Source organism: Staurois parvus, unplaced genomic scaffold (genome assembly GCF_062004578.1).
Source record: "Staurois parvus isolate SC_StPar_1 unplaced genomic scaffold, SC_StPar_1.0 ptg000458l, whole genome shotgun sequence".
Classification (NCBI taxonomy): domain Eukaryota; kingdom Metazoa; phylum Chordata; class Amphibia; order Anura; family Ranidae; genus Staurois; species Staurois parvus.
Window position 1 is genome coordinate 174,207 of NW_028318254.1, and position 26,604 is coordinate 200,810.

At 41.1% G+C, this 26,604-nt stretch overlaps 1 protein-coding gene across 1 annotated transcript in view; it reads left to right on the forward strand.

The window, feature by feature from the left end:
- The window catches only part of LOC149452849 (N-acetylaspartylglutamate synthase A-like), a 64,895-nt gene extending 39,555 nt beyond the window's left edge, over positions 1-25,340 (forward strand). The window contains exons 3-5 of the mRNA XM_089688884.1: positions 127-213; positions 14,593-14,796; positions 19,956-25,340. Of these exons, the coding sequence (XP_089545010.1) occupies positions 127-213; positions 14,593-14,796; positions 19,956-20,404 (740 nt within the window). The 3' untranslated portion in view covers positions 20,405-25,340. The remainder of the gene's footprint in view (positions 1-126; positions 214-14,592; positions 14,797-19,955) is intronic.
- The last annotated feature ends 1,264 nt before the right edge of the window (positions 25,341-26,604 follow it).

The following is a 26,604-nucleotide window of genomic DNA, read 5'->3' on the forward strand; positions in this document are numbered from 1 at the left end:
CCATCCTATCCAGCGGCTCCTGCGGGGTAGCGTTACACTAATTTATCTTTCTTTTGTATAGTCATTGATGTGATTTGTTTTTTTAACAAAATTTGTAATACAAATTTTCTTTTTCTGATGTTTTAGGTGGCCATGATGAATTTTCAAAAATGATAGATGCTGCAGAGCCTCTTGGGTACCCTGTGGTTGTGAAGAATACTCGAGGGCATCAAGGTATTTCTGCCTTTTTAATTTAGAATAATGGAGGATCGTTTATTGTACAACTGTAGGGGTATTTAATGCAGACATCCAAATAAAAATAAGACAAAACCAGCATTAGCTGTAGTTTTCAGCTTCAATCGAGATATTTTCCCCTGCAGTCCTTTTTTTTCTGATATTAGATGTTCTCAGCCTGATGGCCAGCATTATTCAACCCACTTCCTCTGAGATCAAGCCATCCTGAACCCAGTAATAACACACTTCTTGTCCTAGGGTGTCTCCACTCTGGATGAAGGAGCAACAGAGACACCTTTGGACAGCAGCATTGTCAGTCTGGGGAGAGTGTTAGATGCACTAGCAGATTTAGATAGACTTGACTAACAAATTAATACTCCAGCCAACACCTTATAAAGTATATGTAGTCTCTCACCTTGTAAAACAACCCATTCAGTTTAAAATAGAAATGAAAGGCAAAACATTTGTGTATGAATATAAAAACATTATAAATACTTTTTCATAATGCATAACGAGAGTTGATGGTATTGATGCCAGGTCGTTAAGGCAATTGTCGATGTAATACCCAAACCCTATAGCTGAAGCCCATTGTCAGAACCCACAATAGGAACCAATTATAAAAAACACAATTGTAAAAAACATCATTTTTTAAAAGAAAATATGCAATATCGTAAATTGAATGGATGGTTGAGTAAAATTGATATGAATTATGAAATAAAAATAAATATGACATAATAATAAATATGAAATATTAAATAAGAAATATGAAATAATAAATATGCAATATGATATATGAATGTACACAGACGCACACACATATGCACGCCCATAGACAATCAACACCTACACACACCTGTTTATAAATGCATACACTCTTATATATATATATGTGTGCATATGCATACACGTATGCACACCACCTGCGCCACAATCATGAAACATATCCAAGGCTGATGAATATCCAATAGACCTATACGCATATATATATATATATATATATATATATATATATATATATATACACATACATACACATACACACATACATGCATAAAAATAACCACACAAACGTACGCATACATGCCCATACGCACATGCACACATATACAAACGTACTAGACCTATCTATATAAATATATGTACACACCACAGTGGCAAGGTCATAGGTACTTGAATGGGACATGAACCCAATAAGATACACTAGATATGTCTGTCGCTAACGGTAAATTAGATGAGTGTATGAATTTCAAGGTCATCATTTAGTCCTCTAGGGGACAAAGTACCCAATGTAAAAATCCAAAAACTCTCCCTTTTGGACAGTTCGTGGTGTCTCCTCCCACTATCCAAATCCCTAGTGATGGCCTCAATCCCAAAAACTCTCATACCAAGATAGTTGCTCGAATGCTTTTCTTTAAAATGGTGGGGGACTGAGTATTTATCTCTCCCTAGTTTGATACTGCTCTTGTGCTCACTGATCCTGATCCTAAGGCAACGTGAGGTACGGCCTACATATAGTAAGCCACATGGACAAATTATGCCATAAATGACAAATGAGGAGCCGCAATTTATAAATTGTTTAATAGGATACCTTTTCCCGTCCGTACTTGTGAACTCTCGTTTTCGATGGCATATGATCCCACAGGTGCCACAGTTCGAGATGCCACATCTATAACTACCCTTTTGATCGAATAAAATTGACCATGGGCCCGGGTTGGCTGTCGTGGCTTTACGCACTCTACTTGGCGCTATTTGACTCCTCAGATCTCTCGGTTTTCTGAAGATAAGCGTAGGCTTCTCTGGAAGTGCCTTACCAAGCGTGGGGTCATTCTTAAGAATAGTCCAATTTTTGGACAGTATTTGTTTAATGTCCCAGGGCTTACTACTGAATCTGGTACTGAAGCGAACTTCCTTGTTGTTAAAAGTATTGAACAGAGCCATATCCTTAAACAGAAATTTAAAGAAAAAGGTTACAAGGAAAGTCATATAGAGACGGCCTTTCAAAAATACTTAGGGATGTTTGATCCCACCGTCTCCACAGAAATCGAACATAACTCTAAAAAACCTACGGTTACTTTTAACAACAAGGAATAATTTGTCCATGTGGCTTACTATATGTAGGCCGTACCTCACGTTACCTTAGGATCAGGATCAGTGAGCACAAGAGCAGTATCAAACTAGGGAGAGATAAATACTCAGTCCCCCGCCATTTTAAAGAAAAGCATTCGAGCAACTATCTTGGTATGAGAGTTTTTGGGATTGAGGCCATCACTAGGGATTTGGATAGTGGGAGGAGACACCACGAACTGTCCAAAAGGGAGAGTTTTTGGATTTTTACATTGGGTACTTTGTCCCCTAGAGGACTAAATGATGACCTTGAAATTCATACACTCATCTAATTTACCGTTAGCGACAGACATATCTAGTGTATCTTATTGGGTTCATGTCCCACTCAAGTACCTATGACCTTGCCACTGTGGTGTGTACATATATTTATATAGATAGGTCTAGTACGTTTGTATATGTGTGCATGTGCGTATGGGCATGTATGCGTACGTTTGTGTGGTTATTTTTATGCATGTATGTGTGTATGTGTATGTATGTGTATATATATATATATATATATATATATATATATATATATATATATGCGTATAGGTCTATTGGATATTCATCAGCTTTGGATATGTTTCATGATTGTGGCGCAGGTGGTGTGCATGCGTGTATGCATATGCACACATATATATATATAAGAGTGTATGCATTTATAAACAGGTGTGTGTAGGTGTTGATTGTCTATGGGCGTGCATATGTGTGTGCGTCTGTGTACATTCATATATCATATTGCATATTTATTATTTCATATTTCTTATTTCATATTTATTATTATGTCATATTTATTTTTATTTCATAATTCATATCAATTTTACTCAACCATCCATTCAATTTACGATATTGCATATTTTCTTTTAAAAAATGATGTTTTTTACAATTGTGTTTTTTATAATTGGTTCCTATTGTGGGTTCTGACGATGGGCTTCAGCTATAGGGTTTGGGTATTACATCGACAATTGCCTTAACGACCTGGCATCAATACCATCAACTCTCGTTATGCATCCATAACCCCTTAACATACATCTCAGTGGGGTGCCAGTCAGTGGGGAGACAGAGAAGCTAGGACCCTGTGGAGATCGAGCAGCGCCGCCTCATCTATGCGCGCGCATCATCTGCTGTGATCGTGAGAATGCCGCTCGTTGTGCGCAGGCGCGGATTTGTTCACGCATGCGCACCAGGTACCACGCCGCGGCGTGCGTTCCACAGCGGCGTGCGTTCCACAGGTTGTTCCTGTTTCTGTTTATAGCCATGTTAGGCTTACAGAGTCTCCCTCTGCTGCCGAGTAGACACAAAAAAACACAGAGATCCACAGGCGGATCATGTCTGCCTCTGCATTATGGTCACAAGCTCTCACTCTGCTGCCGACTAATAACTACACTTGGAATATACCATCCTCTCCCTCCAATCCTCCAATGAGACATCCCCTAGCTTGGTAATAAGAATGGATGTTATATTTTTCCTTCTACACACATGTGCTCATATACAACATTACACTAATGAATGCTATTACTACCATTAATTCAATTCTATTAATGTTATTAGTTTTATGAATTCTGCCATTTCTAATAGACTCTCTAGCTGAATTGCTTATTGTGTATGAACTAACAGACAATGTATGGTTCATGCAATGGTGCGGGTTCCTCTGTGTCTATGGATGTATGTATATATATTTTATATATTTTATATATTTTCCATATACATAATATACAGCTTTTATGTATGTGTATTTATAGTTTATATACATTGTATGCATCCGACGATCAGTTTAATGTTAATAACACACCAATTTAAAATTGTTTCTACTATTGTATTTATAAGTTGCACTTTTTAAGGTATAATGTATCATTTACCATCTATACACATTTTATATTCATTGATTTTAATTTTATTATTTTTATTCATCTGGATGACCATTGATTATTTATTGTACTTTGTTGACACCCGGGCCCCTCCCCCCGGCCCCGGACAGCCCAACTCATTTGGGAGGGTCCTATTTTAGTCTGTGGGCATAAATGGGAGCATACACTCTCAGTCCAGTCAGCTCTGAGGAAGAAGGCATGACCTTTGAAATGCGTCAGCTGGACTGAGTACCTACACCCATGATGGGATTCGCGCTGGCCTCTTACCTTTGAAGTCCCTTGGTGGACTTACATGCCTATTTTTTATTCGCTGTTTGTGAGTACCTTTCCTTCATTTAATAAATTTTTGTTACTGAGGTAATGCACAAGGTTGGTGCGCTTCTTGTTGTTTCACTTCGCAGTTTGTTCGGGCTTCCCCAGCCTTGGTTTGGAGCTGCACGACCTTGGATACTCCGGTGGTTGCTTCTCTGGAGCTTTTAATTCCATCTACTCGCCACCGGCCTGGGTCCCGGAGCGCAGGAGAAATCTTTTTTGGTACATTTGAATATATTGTGCTGTTACAATGAAAGAAAGCCTATGTGTATAAGCCCTCACAATGGCTGAACACTCTTTGCTTCTAAATTGGCCATATTATACATCAATAGGATCTCTTTGTTGGAATATAAAAGATACATTAGAAGCCCGGGGCTGACGCAGTCCTCCAGAATCCACTTATCAATGAAATATCACTTTTCCAATGACACTAAACTCTGATTTAAAAAGAAATCATTTCTGTTCTATGTATTCCAAACTCAAAAAAAGTCCATTCTATTGCTCTCAGCCTCCTCCATATCTCCAAAATTGTTTTTTCTGCTGTGATCTCACTTCCTGTTAGAGGGTGGCTACGTTCATTCTCCTTTTTCTCACTGTAGGAACGTAGCCTCCATCTCCTGCTCGTTCCCAAGATGGACTATAGACTGTGGACTATAGGATGCATAGTGTGCATAGAGTCAGGGTTGAGATAAGGGGTGGGCAGGAGAGGCAGCTGCCCTGGGTGCAGCAGAGCAAAGGGGCACAGAATGAACATTCATCCATTCTACAACATGCATTAGTAGTGGGGGAGGGGCAGAGTTACTCATCCTTGCCCTGGGCGCAGGATGGACCTGTTCCGGTACTGCATATGACCGCAACTAACGTACACTGATTGTTCCGAACAAAAAAAAGTGTGGGGGGGGGGAGATGTTTGGGAGCTCACAGAGGACATTACAAGGAGACAGAAGAACACAACTTAGTTAAAAATAAATTGGGCCAATAAAGTGGTTATAACGGTAAAAAATTTGTTTTTAAACTTAATACATTCTCTGCATTAAAGTAAAAAAAAACCTTTCAAATGTTGCTCCTCCAGACCCCCTTTAACCCCTTGGCACCGGCGCCTCCCGGCCCTTTAAGGGTTTCAGAAGCCGGGAGGCGGGGCAGGCTTTTAGGGTCATGTGACTGCCATGATTTGCTGTCACAGTGGTCACATGATCAGGAAAGGTCCTGATCGCAAGAGGAGATCGGGACCTTTCAATGAGTACTGGACATGTGTGCTGGGAGAGCGCAAGGCGCGCTCTCAGCACCTATGTTTTTCTTAATTGCACGCAAATCTGCGGCCGCTCGGTGTCAAAGCCCACATGCCGGGAGGCCGCATATTTGCGTGCGGCCGGCGCCAAGAGGTTAAACACTTATCTGAGCCTGAACTCTATCCAGCACTGTCCCATCTGCAGCAGCTCTTCTCTCTCTTCTCACAGGAGGCTCAACAGCCATTGGCTCCCACTGCTGTCAATCAGTTTCTGTGAGGAGGGAGCTGGGGGCAAGGCCGAGTTATGCTGTGTGTGTCTATAGGCGCACACAGCCTGGCTCAAGATTGGGCCCGCACATCTGCGCCCATGGAAAGCAGTTTTCTATGGAGGCAGACGGAGAACAGGAGGATCAGGCAGCTCTGCAGGAGAACCCTAGAAGAGGAGGCTCGGGCTGCTCTGTGCTAAACAGCTGAACAGGTAAGTATAACATGTTTGTTTAAAAAACAAAAAGATTTACAATTATTATAAAGAGGATCTTCACCCTGAAAACAAAAATTCAGCAAATACTGTGGCTGCTGACTTTTAAAAACCAGACACTCCTCTGCCCAAGGATCCAGCGCTGTCCTCACCTGGGCCAGTTCTTCACCAGTCTTCGAGTCCCTGGCACCGGCATGTTAACTGTGGGAAGCCGAGTGACTCTATGTGGCTTCAAGTCCAGCTGCCCGCTGTGCATGCATGAGCTGTGCTGCAAACTGTGAATGGTCCCTCAGCTTCCTGGGACCTGTGAGTTGTCCCAGAAAGCTGTGGGCAAAAAGATGGAGTGGAGGGGCAAATTTCCTCTCCAATTGCCTAGGTACTTGGAGCAGAAGTGGGAGGGGGTACCTCTCAAAAACTACAAACCACTCCCCTCTCTCAAAGCAAATATTCCAAATATTGCAGGGGGAGGGGAGGAGGAGGAAGTTTTGCTTTAAGAAGAGGATGTGTATGGATTATTTTTGGAAAAGAAACACATCATTTTGGGATGGTTCACACCCCAAGATCAGGTTTCTGGATGCATTTTTGCATTAGCATTTAGATGTTTTTGATGTGTTTTTTAAATATTTTCACTGCGTCCCAGGGCGCTTTTTTCTCTCGTTTATATTTAAAAAAATCTTGGGACACTGGTTTCTTATGTGCGTTGTGGTGCGTTTACACATGTTTTGACATGTTATGGACAAAAAAACCCACAGCAGGTTGTAATTTTGTTGAAAGCACTAGAACTGACCACACTGATGTGAACAAGGGCCATTGGATTACATGGCAATTACTCTACATGCATTCTGGATGCATTTTAAATATACCCTGGAGGGCATCTGGTGTGAACCAGCCCTTAGTGTCACTTCAGGTGGACTGATCCTTTCATAGGAAAGGTCATGTAGATGAGTATTGTTTTCCTACATTTAGTATGAGACACACATCAAACGCTCTGCACATTCTCAATGACTTCTACAAAGCAGCGCAGATGTCAGTTCAAAGGCTGCATTTGAGCCACGTTGCATTTTTTTCAGAGGCAGCAGGTCCTATTAAGGTGTGTATGAATTGCAGGCAAAGCAGATCAGACTCAGACCTTTTCTCGTCAGTCACCGCATCTTGCCTTTAAGCAGAACTGCGTTCAAATGGAACAGACTGCGTTTGACAAGAACATTTTTCTACATGTGCATTTTGCAATCTCCTATACATACATTGTTTTAACCACTTCAGGACCGCCCTCAATGTACTGCTGACGGACGGCCCGTACAGGCACAGTGACATACACGTACTTTGTGTATACAGCGACGTACCTGTGGCTGTGCTTGTATGGGCCGCCCTTCGGCAGTACATTACCTCACTGGCCTCTTCCAGGTACAGGGCGCACGTGCGCTCCCGCCCGCTGACTCCTGCTGTGATTAGAACAAGCAGGACTTTGTCAGCAGGTTCCAAGCCAATGATTCATGGTCATGTCCAATCACAGCTCAGAGCCCTGTGTTGACAATCAACACAGGGCTCTGTGCAGAATGAACAATGTCTTTGTTTCTTCTCCCTGCTTTACACAGGGCTCTGTGCAGAATGAACAATGTCTTTGTTTCTTCTCCCTGCAAAGCAGGGAGAAGGAACAAAGAGATTTTTCAGTGAAAATCAGCACACAATACACACATTAAGTGTCCTGTTGCACTGGGTGGCTTGTATGCCATGCAACTTGCAAATTGTATGCCAAGCTGCATCCTATTGTCTGCAATTATAGCAGTCACATCAATGGCTTGGTTGGAGCCGCACCAATTTTTAAAGTAGTGCATGCACGACTTTTAGTGCTATTTGCATAGAGATTTGTGTCAGATGTCTTAAAAATTGCACCTCAAATCATAATGACATCCTGACTTGTGCAGTGAAGTCGCACGATTTCAAAGTCAGGATTGATGTGACCGGGGTGTAACACTTACATAGTTACATAGTTAGTCTGGCTGAAAAAAGACAAAAGTCCATCCAGTTCAACCATTAAAAAAAAAAAGTTATCATCCTATACTCACAGTTGATCCAGAGGAAGGCAAAAAACCCAGCAAAGCATGATCCAATTTGCTCCTGCAGGGAAAAAAATTCCTTCCTGATCCCCCGAGAGGCAATCGGATATTCCCTGGAAATGTTGTTAGGCTGGCCATACACTATACAATTTTCTGTCCAATTTCTGCCCAATTTCCTTTAGATTTACCTTCAACTATGTAGTGCAAGAGCCTGCCTAATTGGATACAACTGAAAGTGTTGTTAGGTTTGACCTCCTATTATATGGTTTTTGGCAGGGGCAGACTGACCATTTGAGCACTTGGGCACTGCCCAAGGGACAGGGGTCAGTAGGGGGCCCCATGAGATGCCCCTGGTACCTTTCATAGGCTTTTTTGGGTGTGGTTTGAATGTGAGCAAGGACACAGGGGCCCCATGAGTTGTTAGTCTGCCTCTGGTTTTTGGTAAATCTAAACCACAAATCTCAAGAAAATTGTATAATGTATGGCCAGCCTAAGGCACACACTTAATCCTTTGATTACCCCAAGATGTTAACCCCTTCCCAGCCCGTGTCATTAGTATAGCGACAGTGTATAGTATTATCACCAGGGACAGACTGACCATTCGAGCACTTTGGTGCTGCCCGAGGGCCCGGGGTCAGTAGGGGGCCCCATGAAATGCCCCTGGTACCTTTTATAGGCTTTTTTTGGGTGTACTTTGAGTGTGGGCAAGGACACAGGGGCCCCATGATCCCCTATTGCCTGGGGGCCCCATGAGTTGTCAGTCCGCCACTGATTATCACTGATCACTGTATTAGTGTCACTAGTGATGTCAGTGTCAGTCAGTTCCCGCCTAGTGTCCGATTGCCTTCAGTACAGTCCCACTATAAGTCGCTGATCACCGCCATTAGTAGTATAAAAACAATTCCCTTATATACACCATAGTTTGTAGATGCTATAACTTTCATGCAAACCAATCAATATACATTTATTTGGATTTTTTCGTAGCAGAATACTTTTTGGCCTGAATTTATGAAAAAAATTATTTCAAATTTTTTTATTGGATATGTTTTATAGCAGGAAGTAAAAAATAGGTATTTTTTTCAAAATTTTATAAAAAATAAAAAAGCCCACTGTTGATCAAATACCACCAAAAGACAGCTCTGTCTGTGTGAAAATAAATGATATAAAAGGTTAGCACTTCCACCTGGCAGTACTCGGGTTGTTGGTTCGAATCCCAGCCACGGCACCACATGCCTGGAGTTTGCATGTTCTCCCTGTGACTGCGTGGGTTTCCTCCGGATACTCCGGTTTCCTCCCGCACTCCAAAGACATGCTGGTAGGTTAATTCGCTCCTGTCTAAAAAATTGTCCCTAGTATGTGTATGTATGAATGCGATTTTAGATTGTACTCCCCTTGAGGGTTAGGGACTGATGTGAATGTACAATATATATGTATAAGTACCTGAAATAAATCAATATAAATTTTGTTTGGTTACAGTGTTGCATGACAGCACAATTACCAGTTAAAAGAGCTGAAGTGGTTAATTTTAATTTTATTCTACTAGTTAACCAGGTTAACAAAAATTGTAAGGGAAGCTTGAAGTGCTGATAATATGTCATGATGGACATTGTTATTTTAAGATTTACCATGGAGATGAGTCATGGAGAGATAAGTTATTTTCAACAAGCATGAGTCACCAGCCATACAATAACAGGAGATATCATCTCATTCCGCTCCGTCATGGCTGCTCCTACAGCGCCCAGCACTAGAAAAACATGGACTCCGAATACAGAACAATTCCCCACTGATACAATTATAACCAACAGTGCCAGGTAGTTGTCACAAAACAGAACTAAATGTCCACTTTTCTACGTATATTCCACAAGGCCTCACATCTTTTCTTTGTTGATCCTGGTCATCGGTATCATTTATCATGTGGTGAACGTCAGGCTTCGCCTATGTTAAAGAGACTGTATTACAATTTACAAACAAGAATATTCGGGTATTTTATTCACTGAACATTTTGTTTTAAAGCAGAACTCCAGCCAAAAATAAGAAGATAAAGACGATGAGCCCTTTACCACTTCAAGTCTGGACTCTTCCCCCCCCCCCCCCTTCCCTTCCTGTCCAGGCCAATGTTCAGCTTTCAGCGCTATCACTCTTTAAATGACAATTGCGCGGTCATGCAACATTGTACCCATATGAATTTTTTAGCTTTTGTTTTTTAGAAAGATAAAGCTTTATTTTGGTGGTATTTATTCACCACTGGGATTTTTTATTTTTTTGCTATAACATTTTGAAAAAAATGTGTTTTTCTTATAAAATTTTGCAAATAAATAATCTTTCTTCATAAATCTTGGCCAAAATGTATTCAGCTATCTTTTTAGTAAAAAAAAAAAATAACCCAAATTAGTTTAGAACCAAAAATTATAATTTTTCAAAATTTATTTTTACATTTTTATTTTTTTTATTATTATTTATCTTTTTTTTTTTTTTTTAACATACCGTCACCCTAGCAGTACAGTGTTATCATGGTGACACTGTACTACTTGTGGGGGGTGAAGAAGATTTTTTTTTTCTTTACATTGATTGCTTTTACACCCATAAAGTCTGTAAAAGCAAACATTTCTCCTTCTCTCTGGCTGCATTCTTGCAACCATTGAGAAATACTGTGTGAGCTGTGATTAATCACAGCTTGTCACATGGTACAAGGCTGTTGTGAATAGCCTTGTACCATGTGACTTCTGTGATCATTCACAGATTTCACACGTAGTAAGCAATGATGTCAGCAAGTGACATCTTGTTTACTACTATGCATGTGATCACTGATTGGCCAATCAGTGATCACATGATTGGGACCTCACACAGCGATCAGTGTTCCACTGTGTCCGGTCGCTTCGGCACTGCTTCCATCCGGCCGTTTATGTTCTTGGGCCGGATGGGAAATGGTTAAAGATAAAATAACATAACCAGTTTTTGCTATAAAATTCACCTTCAGTTCAGGGGCTGTCCTGGACCCACTCCGGTCTGTGACTGGACAGTGAAAGGAGAAGCAGCATAGTGATGAGCTCATCTCCCTGTCACACTGCTTTCTCCACCTGCCAGCATACCTCTTGTTAGCATATGAACTGATAGGCTCCTTGTGCTGCTTCTTCCTTTTACACTCCAGCCCTGCTGTTCAGAGACTGCAAGCGAAATTCAAGTACATACACATCTTGCCTTTACAAATGCATATAATGGTGTATTAAAGCTGAACTCCAGGAATTATTTGTACTGCATACTTACATTGGTCCAGCTTGGTCCAATGTAAGTATGCATTACCCTAGATTCACACCTAAGCGTTTTTTTTGCAGTGTTTTGCAGAAACGCAATACAGTGCATTTGACATGATTTCTTATGGGACACGTTCACATCTCTGCGTTTTCACCCGGTGCATTTTTTGGAAAGGGTCAGGAACTTTTTTTAACGTGAAAAGTTGCGGTTTTGGGTCTATAGACTTCAATGGAAACACTGCAGAAAAGCATGTAGTGCATTTTTTCTGTGTTTTTGTTGCTTTTCTGATGCGTTTTGTGTTTTAAATCTGCCTAGCAACAAGAAAAGAAAGAAGAAAAAAAAGCAAAATGCATTAAAAACGCATCAAAGGTGCAAAAACTCAAAACGCAATGCAGAAACGGCTCAAATGCAAACTGCATAGGTGTGAAGCTAGCCTTACTCATACTTGCTGGACTACAGGGTAAGCAGGAAATCACTGTAATAGTCGGCACTACTACAGTGATAGCCGTGATCTTCCAGGTCCTGACCAGAGTACTGTGCAAGTGGCCTCACCTCTGCACACTGACCGCAGTGGATTGTTTGCTGGGCACCACCTCTATTCATAGAACGTATTTTTTTTTCAATGAATAAAAGCTTTTTCTGATTGAAAAGGGTAGAGAAGATGGGTGGTGACTTCACGGAACACTTTTTTCTCAATGAATACAAGATGTTCTTTGATTGGATGAGGTGGGGAGGAGGGGCAGTAATGTCATGGTTTCCACCTTGTCCAATCAAAGAACACCTTTTTCACTGAAAAAAATATAAGGTGTTTTTATGAATAGTGGATGGTGAATGTTTACAAGAAAATGATGGTTTGTGCGCAATCACTGATGATGTAAAGGTGTGAGAGCTCATCTATATGTGCATGTGACGTTTAGGAACGAATCAAACTGTTTAAAAGGAATCTGAAAAGAGAAAAATATGGAAGCTACCAATGCTAATTGGGTTCTTAAAGGTATAGGTCCTGGGGCTGGTATTCTCATCTCGGCTTCAATGACCTGGAACAACAATGATGTTAAAGTGTATCAAACACTAATCATTACAATCTCATATAGGCTTTAACAGGTTAAAGTGGTTGCAAACCTCAGACATGAAATAGGAACAAAGCATAGCCCTCTATAGTGTGTACTTGTCTCAATCCAGGGCACTAAGTGCCATTTCTGTCTACTGCCTCATTCCTCTGCTATCAGCATGAGTCATTTCTGACAAGTTTTCCTGACACCAAGAGAAAAATGGTGACGGGGAGGGAGGTTCAGCAGATTGACAGCCTCAGCTCTTTTCCCCTGTGCAGGGGATGTGTCCCTTACCTCCAATCAACTGTCAGAGCTCTCCTCCCGGATGTAAATCCAGCTCCCCTCCCCCTGCTTTTCAGAGATGAGAGAATCTGTGTAAATTCTTCACTTTTAATGCACTTTGAATGGATATAGGGTAAAGATGACTGTAGATAAACAGATTCAACTTGTCTAGGAGGATTTGTTCCTTCTCTGTGTATCACCAGTCACTTCACTCGGTATATATAAGGGTTTACAACCACTTTAATGAAATAGTTGTTTTCACTTTCTTTTAAATTTGCAGCTTTCCCTAAAATAATACCTGGTGATCCTGACATGAAGATGCTTAATATGTAGAGAGGTTCAGTCGTTGTCACCATCGAGAAGCCCACCTTAAGTTTTAACATGGGGCTGCGGCTGGAGTCGGCGCATGTAGAAAGAAACTAACTGCTGAGTTGCTTTAATTCCAGATAATAAAATAGAAACAACCTATCGAGACTATTTATACTTCGCTGTTCCTCTGTCCATGTCTCAGAAGAACTATGCTGACACAGCATGCTTCAGGGCAGTCCCAGGACAAGATCGTTCAGCACCTGAGGTGAAAAGACCAGTGTCCCCCCCCATGAGCTATGAACTACTTCAATGCCATAGGTTGCAGGTCCTGCCCTTTTTGCGCCCAGCCTTGCTGAAGCGCCCAAGGTCACCATCTCTTCTGTCCACCCTCTCGAACTGGCCCTGCTTCATCTGGGTTTGTTGAATACCTGATCCTCCCCATTGCACACTGTGATTCCATCTATCAGTCCCTACCAGGGGCGGACTGAAAACTCATGGGGCCCCCGGGCAATAGGGGATCATGGGGCCCCTGTGTCCTTGCCCAAACTCAAAAAAGCCTATGAAAAAGGTACCAGGGGCATCTCATGGGGCCCTCTACTGATCTTGGGCCCTCGGGCAGTGCTTGAGTTTCCAAATGGTCAGTCCGCCCCTGGTCCCTACATCAATACAGCACACAGAAGGGATGTAGTGGCTGGCAGGTGAAACCACACTACATGGCAGGAGGGTCATCCAGCAAAACTGGAAGTTTCCAGATGCTGAAGATTCTGCTGGAAGCTGTAATTCTTTAATAGAGTGAATATACAAAGAATAGGCTTCTGGGCAGCTGCGTATTAATACTCTTCATCAGGGGCAGACTGACAACTCATGGGGCCCCCAGGCAATAGGGGATCATGGAGCCCCTATGTCCTTGCCCAAACTCAAAAAAGCCTATGAAAAAGGTACCAGAGGCATCTCATGGGGCCCCCTACTGACCCCGGGCCCTTGGGCAGTGCCCGAGTTTCCAAATTGTCAATCTGCCCCTGCTTTTCATGTGCATGTTTGGTTTCATGTGCATGTTTGGTTTGGGCAACCACGATGTAGCCATCAATTGGCTATAGCGCGGTTGCCAAGTGGTTAAAAATGGAGACATAGTCACTTTCACTATCTAATGAGTCAAGCATGCTTGTTTCAGGTCAGAGATCCATGATGCCACAGAGACTGTACATTTTATTATGACTGCTTACATTCATTTGTCCTCAAAAAGTTTTGATAAGCCCAAGCATGTTAATACAGTATTGGTCATGTATAGGTGTTTTGAGTCAACATATTTTAGCTGATCCTTTAAATACCATTGGGATGACACATTCAGGCCCGCCATGTAGAAATTTGTGCTTCTTTTATTTACACTTGCATTTATCCTTATTTGTTAATATAACACTCCATTTTGTTCATTTTGCAGGTAAAGCTGTGTTTCTTGCTCGGGATAAACATCATCTTCTAGACATATCTCATCTGGTACGCCACGATGCTCCATATCTGTTTCAGAAGTATGTGAAGGAATCACATGGGAAAGATGTACGTGTGGTCATTATTGGTGGGCAGGTGATCGGATCCATGCTTCGATGTTCTACAGATGGCAGAATGCAGAGCAACTGCTGCTTAGGTAAGTGCACCTATAGAGTCCATTACAACTGCTATTCTTAACTGGTGGGATCTTTTACCGCCACTAGACCCTCATCTCTAGAACCATCCTTGGGGGAGAAGTTGGGTGTTTTTACTTGAAGTAGATGTAAACCCAAACAATAAAGCCTGGTTTACATTTGTGCTGTAACATATGCAAATTATGTAGAGCATTAGTACACATTGTGTTACGGCAACTTATTTATTTTGAATGGACTGCCAACGCACCTAACTGTGGCAAAAAACGCATCTGACCATTTTTTTGGGAATGCAGCAAAGATGTGTTGCAGTTACAAAAGAAAGGCATCTCAGCACACCTAATTATGACAAAATCCACCTGACCATTTTTTGGGGACACGATGCAGTACAGGTGTGTTACTTTAGTATAAGGGAGTGCTTCCCAACACACCATTAAGAAAAAACCTACCTGACCCTTTACCTGGGCATTACCCCAGCACCATATTTGAAAGGGCCCGGAAATCTAATACAAGATTTAAAGTGTTAATGGAATTTCAAAATTAATTGTCGATATGTTAAAAGTAATACCTGCCATGAAGGGCCTTGCTCAGTAACTTCCTGTTAGTGGTGACAACGCTATGTCCTTGTTGCTTAATTGTGCTCCTGCATTGTCACCCTGCCACACAGGTTTCTGATGGAGACTGCTAGTGGCCGTTTCAACACACTTTACGCAGGTATGGTACACTGTTGTCACCATCATGAAACCTGCCCTGAGAAGTGCCATTCAGCTGTCACTGGAAAGCATGTAAGAAGTGGCTGCATGAGATCAGCAGCACTGAGAAGAAACAATGGATTAGAAAAGGTATTTTGTTTGAAAAAGGCAAATGTTTATGATATGCTTTAGCAAACTAAATGTCATTCAGTTAAGGTTTACTGCACATCCACTTTAAAATAGACCAATATATAGACATATCTGCAAATCTTGACTTTTTCCTTGAATAGATCAAGCTGAGCACCACCTTCTTCTTCCCAAAAAGCCCCCTGTTGACCAGCGGTACAGACCATCGCATTAATGGTGGCCATATACGTTTCCGTTTTATCCTCCGATTGATGTGCAATTCAATCAAAAGGAATGAATTGGCAAACAATTGGATAGTCTTAACTTGCCTTCTGTTCAGTTTAAGTTAGTTTTGGATTGGGGTTGATCGGCCAGAACATTTGCTGATTTATAGGCATCGATTGGCAGCACTGAGATGCTTTGGTCATGAATTTGAACGTGTTTTGATCATACTATAATTGTATCTTCCAACTATTGATCAAAATCCATTTTCCAGTATGTGGTAAAATGATCAAATGGGTTTCCAACCATAGATCGATTATGCCAATCAAAAAAGAAATCAATCATTATCAAAGTGTGTATGGCTACCAAAAAGAACCAGTAGATAGGCTTTTATCAGGGAAGGGGTATGCCGGGCTTGACTTGTCAGAAACAGTCAATATGATTTCAGCTACCTATATCTCTGTATCTTATGATTGTTTTAATGTAGGACATTCACTGAAGGTGGCCTTGTTTATGTATTTCTTAAATATATGCTCACTTTGAAGTGTCCAGGTATGCGATAGGTTTACTTTTAATAAAAATACCCAGTATTCACTAGTAATATAATTAAAGTATGTGGCTTTCACAGTTGGATTTGAAGTTGTGTGGAAGGCACTCCAAGATTGTGCTTAATGGGATGGCCTCGCTAGTGGCAACCTGTTACTAGATAGGCCAAGGTAGATTTCCAATCGTTAAGCAAGGGGTCAGATGAAACCAGGTGTACATGGTGCCAAAGAGACAGAAAAGTAGTTCAGAGTATATCCAAAGCTTAATCAGGGGTTAAGCAGAGCTGAATGTTAAAGCCATATTTGAGAGAAACCATGTAGTTAGGAAACACAGCAAGGTCATGTAGCACTACCCCCAAAGGAGTCACTGGATTTCAGGTCTGTTCCCCTGACACACAACCCACAGGGAGGCAAACGGAATTTTCCACACTCTCTCTGATGGCTCAATAAACAGTCTAGGGGTTTGGTTCCTGAAGTTTATTTTGCTAACATAGACTTGGACAGGAATTTGGGGTGCATGGGATGCCCAGAACTGTAGAAAATGGCAAACTCCAAACAAAAGGTTGAGGACCTGCTAAAGTCTCTGTCTGCTATAATCCAAACTGAACTGTGCAGCACAACCGTGGGAGTAACAGTGCAGTTAAAACAGGTTGTAAAAGTCCCAAAAAGTAGTGTTGAAGACACAGCTCCTGGCTGTATTGTATTGCACTTAAGCTACCCCTGGTCCCAGGCACGTGAGGTATTCCACTTCTCTGTCCTCTCCTTCCTTTGGGTCTATGGCTGGCCTGCACTCACTCAGTCACTGTAAGTAGGTCCCGGAATGCGGAAGGCGGCTGAACTGGCCTTTTGCTGAACAGGCTGCCTCTGGCTTGACTTGATGTCTGCAGCTAGGCTTAGCTGAGACTGTAGCTGAATGATGTTCTGGAGCTTCCTTCCTCTCTCTCTATTGTGCTTTTTTTCTTTCTTGTCTGCCCTAGGGGCAGAGCCCCCAGCACAGGGCCCCCTCCAAGTGGCTGAACCCCAGACTCCACTCCCAGACTGCCAGGCTTCAGAATAATTATGGGCAGCTTCCCTACCTTCTAGGCCCATCTACCCAGGGATTGATGGAAGATCCATGAATATTCAGGATGCAGCATCTGTCCCTACTATGTTCTGGAAAGATCCAGTGAATTCCAGAAGACAGAGGGAGGCAACACAGCCACAGCCTTTGAAACACTGCCCAGTCTCCTAAACACAATTAACACATGCTCCTCTGCCTACAGGGGAGCCAAACTAAATTTACCTACATTAGAACCTGTAGGGGTGCTATAGTCGGATAGCTTTAACAAGGATTGGAAAAGTAAAGCTTTGACCAGCCTGTTGGCTGAATGGAAAAAAATACTAACGAATTCCTCCAACCTTGCTGTACAGTGTGGATGGACAAATCTCTTACTATGGCTATTGTATTTTGACAACAAGCCCCTCCAGCTATGGCTCTTATATTTAGACACCCGCTATCAAAATACCCTAACAGTGCCTGCATCTGAATTTTCTGAATGTTCTGCCCGGATCCTTTGAATTTTCATTTGGAGGATGTCGGGCAGGAGGTGGCCAGCGGGGCCACCCTGTGAGCAAATTTCAGCAGGTTCATCAAGAACTGAATTAAATTTGCATCATGTATATTGAACTTTAGTCAGCAGCTAAGGTAATTCCAAGAAATAGCAAAAAGTCACACCCATGAGTTAACAGACTCCTAGGTGGTCAGTGGTCTCCAAACTGGTACCATGGGCCAGATGCAGCCCTTTGCTTGCCTTTATCCGGCCCTTGGAGCACTATTCCTCTCATGTACACATGGCACGTTCCTCCCACTGACACCAAAAATGGAATACAATTTCTCTCACTGATGTCAACAATGGGGCACTATTCCTCCCACTAATACTAATGAAAGGCACTATTCCTCCTCCAAATGACCACCAAGCCTGAGACAATAGTTTATTCCCACTGACATGTTCTACGACTACCAGCCACTGTCTGGCCCTCTTGAAGTCTGAAAGGCAGTAAACTGGCCCTTAGTTTAGACAGTTTGGAGACCCTTGCTCTGAGTGGTGGAACAAGGAAAAAAGGTGGTCTTAAAAATTTTAAATTTTAAATGAATTTGTTGATCATAGGATGTAGGGAGATTTTCCCAATGGGGACATAGATAGCTATAGAATAATATTAAAGAATATGCCCAGCCAAAGCTTAATTTTCTGTCTGTGTTGCATATTTTCCACTCACTTTGTCCACTGGAACCACTGTAACCAGGGCAGAGAGAACAAATCTGTCTAATGGAGCAGTAACTACTCCCCACTCAATCCAAAGTAAAGAAAAAAAAGCACTGTCAATGCTGAGCTAGCACAGTCAACAGCAGTGCTCACCCCCGCCCCCCTTCCAAGTCATCATTATTTGTGATTGACAGCTCCTGAGACCAACACCATCACTACTCATGCAGGGGGAAGGGGATGTGTCAGCATGGATGTCCTGCTCCCATTGGAACACATACAAAGGACTATCCATAGCATGGCAGACAGGCACACTCACAGCAGAGGGGGTGGTAGCAGATGAGCTCCAATAGGAATACCAACAAATTGGGCTGCATACAGGGTGGAGCTCACAGGCAATAATATCATACAGAAATGTATGTTTTACTAAAGAATCCTTCAGCATTTCTTTTCTCAAACAAAGATAACTATTTAAACGTGAAACAATAGACCAACGGGTAATATTTAGTCCCTATGAGACTTTTTAAAATCTAAGTAAAAAAGATTTTCTAGTACTGAATTTTCTAGTTCATATGAAGTATAATAGTTAGGCGTGCTACATTTTCTTTAGGTATGTATGTGCTTCTTAAGAGACATCTTTGCAACTCTTACTGTTTCACAACAGTTGATAAACTCCTATATGTAGCCTGTAGTGGAGAAGGTAAAATCTGTGGTCGAGCGGAAGAAAGAAATGAAGATTTTATTCTTTTCTGTGAAATGCAAAATATTCTTCGATTATCATAAAGCAGGGAAGGCAGATTTATTTTTAGCAGAGTCTGACTCATTATGAGCTGACTCAGCTCTGCATTTTGCATCATGGGATTCCCCTTATTATAAGTGTCTATATCTTTACAACAAAGCTTTGGTTATTAAAGAATTAGAGAATTAGTTCAATTGAGAAGTGAAATCCATGACTGAAAGCTGTCCAGTATATCACCGAAAGTTGGAAATTTACTTCAGTTACCTTTCTTCAAAGTTCTACATAACACCATGTACATACAGTAAGTCTGAAGCCTTTTGTCACATGACTCTGTGCTATGCAACATTCCCCTGATACTTCAGTTTTTGGGTGAGAATACAAAGGGGTCATCAGAGAGAGAGGATGGTGATAGAACCATGGAACACCATGACCATTTTAGCAAATTGCATTGCAGGCAGTATAGAAGTTAACATTTGGGGATTTTATGTGTGCAGTGGGCTTCTGAAGATTATGTAAGTTGCATACAACTATCCTGGATCTGTTGTTATAAAAAAACGGCCATCAAAAAATTTAACTTTCTCTTTTTTTTCACTTCTACAGGAGGTGTGGGTGCCACCTTCCCTCTCAGTGAACAAGGAAAAGTATTAGCTATGCAAGTGTCCAGCATCCTGGGTATGGATATATGTGGCATCGACCTTCTCTTGAATGACAACGGGTCCTTTGTGGTTTGCGAAGCTAATGCAAATGTCGGTTTCACAGAATTCGACCAGGCCTGCCATTTAGATCTTGGCGGCATTATTGCAGATTACGCAATATCTCTCCTCCCTTGCTTACCATCCAAAGAGGCACCTGGGCTTCCCACTGCATCCAGCCCTCCAGAGATTGCTGAGATGCAACCAAGCATGTCTACCAGCACGCTCAATGGCAGCGATGGATCGATCTGTAGCCACGGTGTCTGTGATGTCAAGGATATCAGGGATTCAAATCATGTGCCAAAGCCATGCAAATCTGCACTGACAGATCACGTCTGCGATGGTGTCACAGAGTAAACTAACTACCTCTTTATTTTCAGTATAATCGAAATGCAATCATCAGTCAAGTTGGCCCGCTAGGCTCAATGGGGGGCTTGTAGAAAATCAATGGATGTATGTTCTGAGCCGCTATGGAGATGAAAATATGTAAAATTAATGCTGCTTCCTTGTGTCTCAACAGTATTAGTATTACTGATTGATCACATTTGTTTTATTTGCACCTGTAGAACAGCTGGGGGCTTATTTCATAGGGATGCACAAAGCAGAATAGCTCTTTTTGTTTTCAATGCAACAATGCAGCAACCAATCAAATCTCAGTGTTCATGTAATCATCTGAATGGTAGCAGTAGTATAACCATAGGCCTTCCAAATTCATAAATGTATATAGGACTGTGTCATAAGGTGATGCACACTATCAATGGTGTTCTGCCGATGGTGCTTTATCACAGAGCCTGGTATTCCACAAGGAGACAAGAGCCTAGGGCCTGGTGGATGTCTAGAGAGCTCTGCTACAACCTTCATTGTCTTGCAGTAAACCAATGCAATTGGACAAAGCTGTGCACCTGGCTATCATTTCATGAAGTAGAATGCACTTGTTGGCAGTGAATGCTTTATGGGCCATTCCAGTAAAGCAGATGGGGAGGCTTCTCTATACCTATTGCAATCCTTATCAATACCAATCAAACAATTGGGGGTGGGGGGGGTTAAAGATACTACCTATTCTCCTTTACTTCAGCTCTGCTTCTCTGGTCAGCTGCAGGAAGGCCCTCATTGCTTCCTAGGTGGTCATTGTAATTATGTTACATTTTAAAATTCAATCCCTTTTATGGAATTGAGAAGTGAATGTGTTGGGCCTGGCAATAGTGCCATACTGTACTTCTCATTGGTCATTACAGCTAACATTCTTGGCACTGTTGGTGCTGTCTGTCGCTGGCATCTAACGAAAAGGACTGTATAATACTATTATTCAGCCTAAAAATGCAACCGAAGTTAATAATAAAACTGAAACAATGCTCTTGCCTTTATTGCTAAGCAAAATTATACATGATATAATGCCTAATATTTCAACAGAGTTAAAATGTATCCTCAGCCATTTATGGTAGGGGTGGTACCCCTGTTGGGTTTTAAATTGTGTTTGTATGCCCACTTGGGAGATTCATCCTCTCTGTTTGTCCTGATGACCACTGTGACTAGGACAGAAAGTAATGGGAAATCCAAAATGTTGCAGTTGTCATCAGAACAAAGGGTGAAGAGAAACCTTCCACTGGGAACAGCTGATCTGGTGGCAGCTGGGGTTAGCCTCTCACCTCCTATTATGTCTTCAGGAAAGATTTAAATAAATGTCTCCCCTGTAGAGACACAAGACAGCCATAAAAAAAGGGGTTCTAACCATTCCCAAAACTGAAATGAAAGGTTTGGGTATGGAGATCCACCGTAGGGTGCCTACAGACATTAGAGATTGTTGGCTATACATCAATTTAATAAATGCTGTTTTCAGGATCCAATACAGCGCTCCTCTTTTCCTTGGCACAGATCTGTATACTCACCCAATGCCATCTAATATCTGTAGATGACTTTAAGTGATGCCTTTGAATGGATCAGTTACATCTCTTCTAGACATTTTTGTGTGGGTGGTTTTTGCTGCAATAATGTTTATCCTTGACATATTACAATATGGTTTTGTTTGGGCACGTTCAATATTTGTCTTGGTGATATTATTAGCACTGCTATTAACAGCATCATTTTCATTGTGATAATATTAGTGGTGCTAGAGTTATGGGACTAGGGATAAGTGACATTGAGAATTTAAATTTTCTGAAAATCAGGAGATTTGGGCCATATTTCAGAATTTGGTAAAATACTTTGGAGTCAATGGTGAAGGTAAAATCATATATTTTTTTTTTTAAAGCACAGTGGGTTTTAAAAGGCTCCTGTAAAGTACAAATGTTGCTTCCATCTATCCTGAACCTGTGCCAAAAAATGTACATGTATTAGCCTCATTATTTAACATTTTTTTTCACAGAAAAAAGATTGTGAAAAAAGTAAATAAAACGTATAAATGACAGAACAAAAATAATAATCAAACAGGCAAAATGCAAAAATAGAAGAATAAATCAGAAGATTTTTTTTCTTTTCAAAGAAATTTTACTACACAGCTTTAGCTAGAAAAAATAATAATAACACCTGCACAAGGGAATTTACTTCATAGCAGTGTGATGTGTCCCTTGTGCTTCCGGCTCCTAATCTAGTAGAAATTGTCTTCCTCCGTTTTCCTGCCTACCCCCTACTACTGCCGCTGTAAAGCCAAAGGTGTTGTGACAGGCTGTCATTAAGAATACCCTCACTTTCCACCCCCCTCCTTCATTAATAGAAGCCATAATATCACTTCTATGACTGAAACATGACCTATGAATGGGGGAGGCAGGCCTTTCAATCATCCACTTGTCCTCCAGTCACTTATCACATTTCATTCATAGAAGCTATAGTACCAGATTCTTTGAAGGAGGAGGTGGATGGAAAGGGCTGCATAGCTGGGCACATTTGATGACAGCCTGCACAGCTTCCTTAGCTCTATTAATCCCTGCCATATTGGATGTTTATAGCATCATGGGTGGGGGCAATTGGAGGAGGAAGATTTCTACCAAATCAGCAGACAACAGCACAAGGAATACATCACACTGATTGTAAAGTCCCTTGTGCTGATTTTTTTAAACTTAGTCTTTAATAAGTGAAATTGAGAGTTTACAGTTTGCTCATTCTTATGTATAAATAATGTTCGGGTTGTGTGTAATCCACAGCTGGAGGTTAGGGTGAGACTGAGGGTCCAGTTTTCTTACTTCCCATTGTACTCTACAGCTGTTTCCACCAGAGACTGTAGAACTCAAAAACACCTCCTACTGTTCTTCAAAACACACAAAAACACTTTGAAAGATGCTTCAGAAAATCTATCAATCTATCACTCACCAAAGACTACAAAATGCTTTGAAATATGCTAATAAATGTCATTAGATAACCACCTGCCAGGCATTTTTAAGAGATTCTGGTGTAAATGGGGTATATGTTTAGGTGTTTGGTTGAGGTACTGTATGTGTTTGTAGTTTGGTTCAGGTAAGGGGTAGGTCCAGGCATAGCATGTACACTGCCATTGCTGACCTTGTTTTAAAATGTTCAGGTGTCTGGCTGTCATGCTGATCCAAAGGCTTCAGTGCTTTCTGAGTTACTGATGAGGAACAAGTATGCGACTTAGGAATTCTGAACTCTCCATTTGCTTAACACTTGTTCTGAGTAGAAGGTCAGCTTACACATTCCACTTAGTACAGGTTGAAGGTTACTGCATTGGGTGAGCATTAGGCTGATTGTTATACTTGGGAATTAGATTGAGGGTTAGAGGTTAGGTTGATCAGGTCGGGGTTGGTTTTAGGTTGAAGGTTTTGTTGATGGTCATGATTGAGAGTTAGATTAAGGGTTAGGAGTTAAGGTTGATGGCTATGGTTGGCAGTTAGTTTGGGATTTAGGGGTTTGGTCAGAATAAGCTTACACAGAGTAGTATTTATTTATGAGATAAATGAACACCAAAATATGTGTTGAAAGTGTCAGTGCCAATTACATACAGACAGTGCAAAATAACTAATAATACATTTTTTTGGTGCTGAAAATTTAGAGAACAGCCATGCCATTACTCAAGTACTGGAAAATAACGTACCAGCCTTTGAGGCTCATAAATCTGAACAGATGACTATGCAATCTACTGCAGGAAAATACCTGTCTTTTCTGGATCAACACTTACTACTATTGTATAAAAAGTGTATAAAAGTCAATGTAAAATGTATCCTTAGGAGAAGTAAAACAAAACTTTTATTATAACTATAAACTCATAGTCAGGGGCCCTCTCTTACACTTACAGGAACATGAAGGATTTGGGTATGGAAACTGCTTATGCAATGGCGTTCTGTTTGAAGAACCTAATGAATGCAGTTAATAGTATGTTTACTACTAGAAGTATTTAACCCAGTACTTCAGCATACCACATTCAGAATCTTGAGACTCCAGTGGAAATTACTTAAGGGTTGCCTTCTCCTCCTAACAGTGCATCTAATGTAAAGGCAGGTAAAGTAGTAACATCCTACCCCCTTATTTTCTTTCTCTGTTATGTAAACCAAATCAGTTAATATACCATCCAGCAAGGGTGAGGCCTTCTTGCAAAGAGTGGGACTGGGACCTCTGGTGAAGACCTATTTCTGCAGGAGTCCTTAAGGAATATACAAAATAAGGTTATAGGAACCAGTTCAGGATGGACTGAAGCAAAGTTCAAAAATATTATCGATCAACCAGAATGAGGGCCTGTGTAGATGGGCTTTGAGCTTCTGTCAATGGAACCAGTTTGACATCAGTTTGGGATGCTTCTGAGGTTATTTAGAAAATAATAACAGGTGCATTTGACCTGCAGTTGGCCTCCTTCCGACTTGCAGTTGACCCACATCAAGTGGATTTTGGTTTCTCAAAGACTTGTAAAATGATGCAAAACCCCCTTGAAGCAAAAACCAGTCAACACAGGCCCTTATTCACTTTTCATTGTTCTGATAAACTGTTAGAATGTCAAACTCCATCACTGGACTTCAAGTCGTCCTATTTAATGAAGATCGCTGGACATACACAAATAGGACACTGAGTCCAGTAATGTATTAATTAAACAAAATCTTTGCTTGTATGTTAAAATAGTGGATATATAACTGAATTATATTTCTCTGTATGTTATCTCCCCATAATTCATTGCATAGAACACATCAGATTGTAACAGGTTTTGCATTGTGGTTCAACCAGTCTTTACTGCTTTGCACATGATATCAGTATAACATGTGCAACAATAAGCAAAGAAAACTGTCTCTGACCATTACATGTAATCAAATGTAAGCTTTTCTTTCCTGCTTTGCCCTATAAAAAAACAGCTTTGAAACTGACTTTTTCTTAATGGCATCTCCTCCACTTTCCATATCATGGCATTCTTCTGTTCATTGTAATGCTGGCCTAGAAAATGTCTACTTCTATTTCCATGTGGCTGGTGACAGGTACTGTAGACTTTAAAGTCAAAATATGTGCAATATGTTTCTTGCTTGAAGGATTTTAAAAGGGAATTTTCATTTATGATACAAAGTAGAGACCAAGCCCTACTTAAAAAGTACCCCAACAGTTGTGATCTCAGCTCTCCATGTTTCATAGTTCAGAATGTCTCCAGTCTGATGCTTATTATCCTTCGGATAAGGAAAGGGGCGGTAAAAGCAGGCTCAGGGCTGTACTGCAACATAGCCCAATGTAGCCCAACAGGGTTGGTGTGAACAAGCCTTAGGGTGGATTTACATTTTCTGTTTTCATGTCCTATTACATGAGTGATCAATGTGCGTTGAGACATTTTTGTAATGCATATTCACCTGCGCTGCTTTTGGCCTTTAATTGGCATTATAGCTCACGTTGATGCATCCAAAAATTGACATGGGGGATGCCACCTTTAAATTTGTACGTTGGAAAATGGAAATGATTTTCTTTAAAAGAGAAGTGTTTTATGATTCATTAGACTAGAAGCAGAAGTGATGCAATATACATTATGTCACAATGGTGTGCTTTGCTAATGTCAGTAACGTTTTGAAATGTTTTTATAATAAAAATTGCAGAGCTTATCTTATGGTGATGCGTGGATATGCAGGGAGGGATAGCAAGCAATAACCAATAGGACTGAACCCCCTGTGGGCCCCTGCTGTCCCACCAATGCATAGACACACAACCAGCTGGGGAGAAACTACAAATACCAGCAGGAAAATGTGAATATGCTACACTATTAAATTCACTTAGTGAGATATAACAGTCATTGAGCACAAATATCCATGTGTAAATCCGTGATCAAGTACACCAAAATACTGTATCCAGTGAAAAAGATGTGCAGTAGTAGAAACGTTCATCCTTGTTCCTCTTTGGGCACACCCTCAGCTTGTGAAAATGACCCCCATTACAAAGGTCATATTGTGCATCTATATTTATCAACAAGGTCTGTATTGGCCAAACTCGACTTTTCTTGAAGCTCTCACTATTCTTTACAGAACTGTGTCTTGACCAATCCAGCAGCTATCAGTGGCTCAGGTGGTGCAAAATAAGTCAATGCTCAAAAGAAACAAAACTGGCATAGTGCTTACTGTGGTGTGTTATTGGTAAAAAAAAATAAAATGCAC